The sequence below is a fragment of the Trichinella spiralis genome, assembly GCF_000181795.1.
Source record: "Trichinella spiralis strain ISS 195 chromosome Unknown Scfld5, whole genome shotgun sequence".
In the NCBI taxonomy this organism is placed as follows: Eukaryota; Metazoa; Nematoda; class Enoplea; order Trichinellida; family Trichinellidae; genus Trichinella; species Trichinella spiralis.
Window position 1 is genome coordinate 2,312,225 of NW_003526944.1, and position 2,924 is coordinate 2,315,148.

Genomic DNA, 2,924 nt, shown 5'->3' on the forward strand with positions numbered 1-2,924 from the left:
CCGTTATTCAGTTTATGGCTATGGCAGCACGAAGGGGATCAACTATAATTCCGCTCTTCAATGCTCTCTGTGAATATTAGGTAAGTTATATTATGCATAGTGGAGGTGTTATGTCATGCATGTCATTTGTATTACTCTACTAATATGGTGATTGGGAACTAAAGGGTGTCTGTGACTGTATTATTTTTTCTAAATTTCAGCTACCTCAGATGCTGAGGACAGAGAAGTACGTATTACTGTTTTTTATTTTGAGATGACTACACTAATAAAATTCACTTTCAGAAATTCACATCACTTCACGTTTAGATCATGTATTATTTAACAGCTATATTATAAATAGTAAGTGAAGATGATCAGTTACTCATCATAATAATTTTGAAAAGTATTTTTGATTATTTGATTAAAGATTCCTTGTTTCCGTGCCATTTCTAACTTGGTTGTTGAATGCCGACGAAACGGTCTGACAAATAAACAGACAGCCGCTTATTTTAGGTTCTGAACGTACCGGTTTGTCAGCTAGCTTGATCAGATGATGACGGATTGTTTCGACAAACGGTAACAATCGGTAAAGTCCTCAACAGAACTCTGCCAAGCATATACTGCATGCTTAAAGCACAATCGGCCCAGCTTTTAAATCTTTGTTCCGAAGTTACGGATCCGTTTGCTAACTTGCCTTCCCTACATTCTCCCATAGCTTTAGAAATTTCTTCAAAAAACATGCTGTAGAATACTTCAAATGGAATGTTTCGTTACATGATTGATTTCTTTGCTTGTGCATAACAAGTAAGTAATGCATGAATGTTGCGTACAGTATATATGATCTGAATTGAATTGCAATAACTTACATGAAACCGCCTTATTATAAAAAGTAATTGAAGACGAATAACAGTGCATCATAATAATTTTCAAACGCAAATCATTTTGTCGTCTGTTTTATTTCTCCAATTTAACTTTGAAATAATTTTCAGGCTATTACAAGAAATGCAAAAAATTCATGACAATGGATTACACTTTTGCTATCAAAGAGTTGTTATGTCATTACCGTAGTAACCCAGTGTTACTTGAAGTTCATATAAACGTCACAATGAAGTTTTTCTTATCACTATATGTAAGAATGAATTAGATATTATTTATGATAGGAATAGAATATTCTACAACATGGTAACAGATATGGAATCACTATACATTCTCTCTCCGTGACAGTGGCGTTTCCTGCTTGCATTTATGCGGCTTGTCATATAGAAATTAGTAAGAAATATTAGATTTTTTTATATTTTAGCCATAGAAACAGTGAAACTAACTGGTATACAGCTATACAACTAAACAACTAACTGCTATACATAGTGAAAATGTGGCAGTTCGACTACGCATTTAGGTGTTACCAGTGTAGTATTTGAGAAACGGGTAAGTACTTATTTTGATAATCATAACTTTAGATTACATCATCGAATGGGAGACTTATGTAAGTCCGTACTAGTTCACAATGTAAGACAAACGTTTTATGCTATTTTTGCGTTTAGTGATTTTAATTGTCGCATCATGAAAATTGGTATGTAGAGATTTTGTACGTGATAATTTTAGTTTGCATCATCCAATGGAAGTGTTATGGATCCCCTGCTGATGCCACTCCGTATTGGCACAGTTGCGTTTCCTGCTTGTATTTATTTGGCTCGGCATATGGAAATGAGTAAGAAATATTTGATTTTTTTAGATTTTAGCAATAGAAACAGTGAGACTAACTGGTATACAGTCGCTATACATACTGAAAATGTGGCAGTTCGACTACGCATTTAGGTATTACCAATGTAGTATTGGAAAAACGGGTAAGTAGTGATTTCGATAATTATAACTTTAGATTATATCAAGGAATGGATGACTTTAGAAGTCCGTATTAGTTCAAGTAGGCGTAAAGACTTGTAGCGTAATGTTCTATGTGGTGTTGCGTTTCAGGAAGGGTATAAAGAAATTACGTACGGCTTTCAGTAGTAACAGTTTTTTTGAGCACAATCAAAGAATTATGAATTCGCTACAGATTTCGTTTTGTGTTGGCCATGAAGACTTTTCACAGCGTGCACAATGCCATGTTGATTATTACAAAGTAAGAATCTTTACTTGAATAATTTAATGCGTAAAAGTCAGAATGTATAAGTCCATGAACCATGAAATGTCGTTTAGTAGTACGTAAATAACTGTTTTCAGCGAATTCGTATACGAAGTAAACAAACAAGCTATATAAAAAGTAATTATACCACAAGAAAAGTGCATATCATGTTTCTTATTGATTAGGTTTGCTTTAATCCTTTAATTTTAGTGTTCGTTTGGAAAGATTTTCTCATGATAGCAGTGAATTACGTCATTACTGTTTTGTCCCAATTACCCAGATTAATAGGGATCAGGTACTTATGCTTTACTCTACAAAAGTGAATGAATATTAGTAACTAAGTAAATAATTACTGGATGTAATGGATTTTTTTAATTTTTGAATTGTTTTTCAGATGCACTCGCAGTGTGGTTCTCATACCAGTGCTTATTTTTGAGGTAAGTATTCTAATTTTAGATTTAAAAAATTTTAGATTTCATATCCACGTTGGAAAGGTTTTAGCTAAGCGTAATAACGTCTAGGTAAGTTAGACTACATGTAAATGGATATTAGTAATGTGGGTGACAGGTAAGAGAAAGCAAGTACAGGTAAGAAGATTACAGGTAAGCATAAAAATAGTTCCAGGTAGGTGAAATAAAAACAGGTAAATTGTAATAATTGGAAATTGTAATAATGAAGAATTGGATAACTGGCAAGTGAAACTAAAATGTGTATGCAAAGGGGATAAAAAATTTGAATATGCCCTCAGGCTACGCCTTAGACATTTTATTGCACAATATTTGCCCTCAGGGAGTATTTATGCAAATTTTTTTATCGCCTGGGG

General features: G+C 33.4%; 1 protein-coding gene across 1 annotated transcript; it reads left to right on the forward strand.

The window, feature by feature from the left end:
• The first annotated feature begins 1,349 nt into the window (after positions 1–1,349).
• Tsp_04178 (hypothetical protein) lies at positions 1,350–1,920 on the forward strand. The gene is made up of 5 exons (XM_003374946.1): positions 1,350–1,389; positions 1,437–1,462; positions 1,582–1,687; positions 1,719–1,823; positions 1,856–1,920. Exons 1-5 carry the CDS (start codon positions 1,350–1,352, stop codon positions 1,918–1,920), a joined length of 342 nt encoding a protein of 113 aa, XP_003374994.1.
• The last annotated feature ends 1,004 nt before the right edge of the window (positions 1,921–2,924 follow it).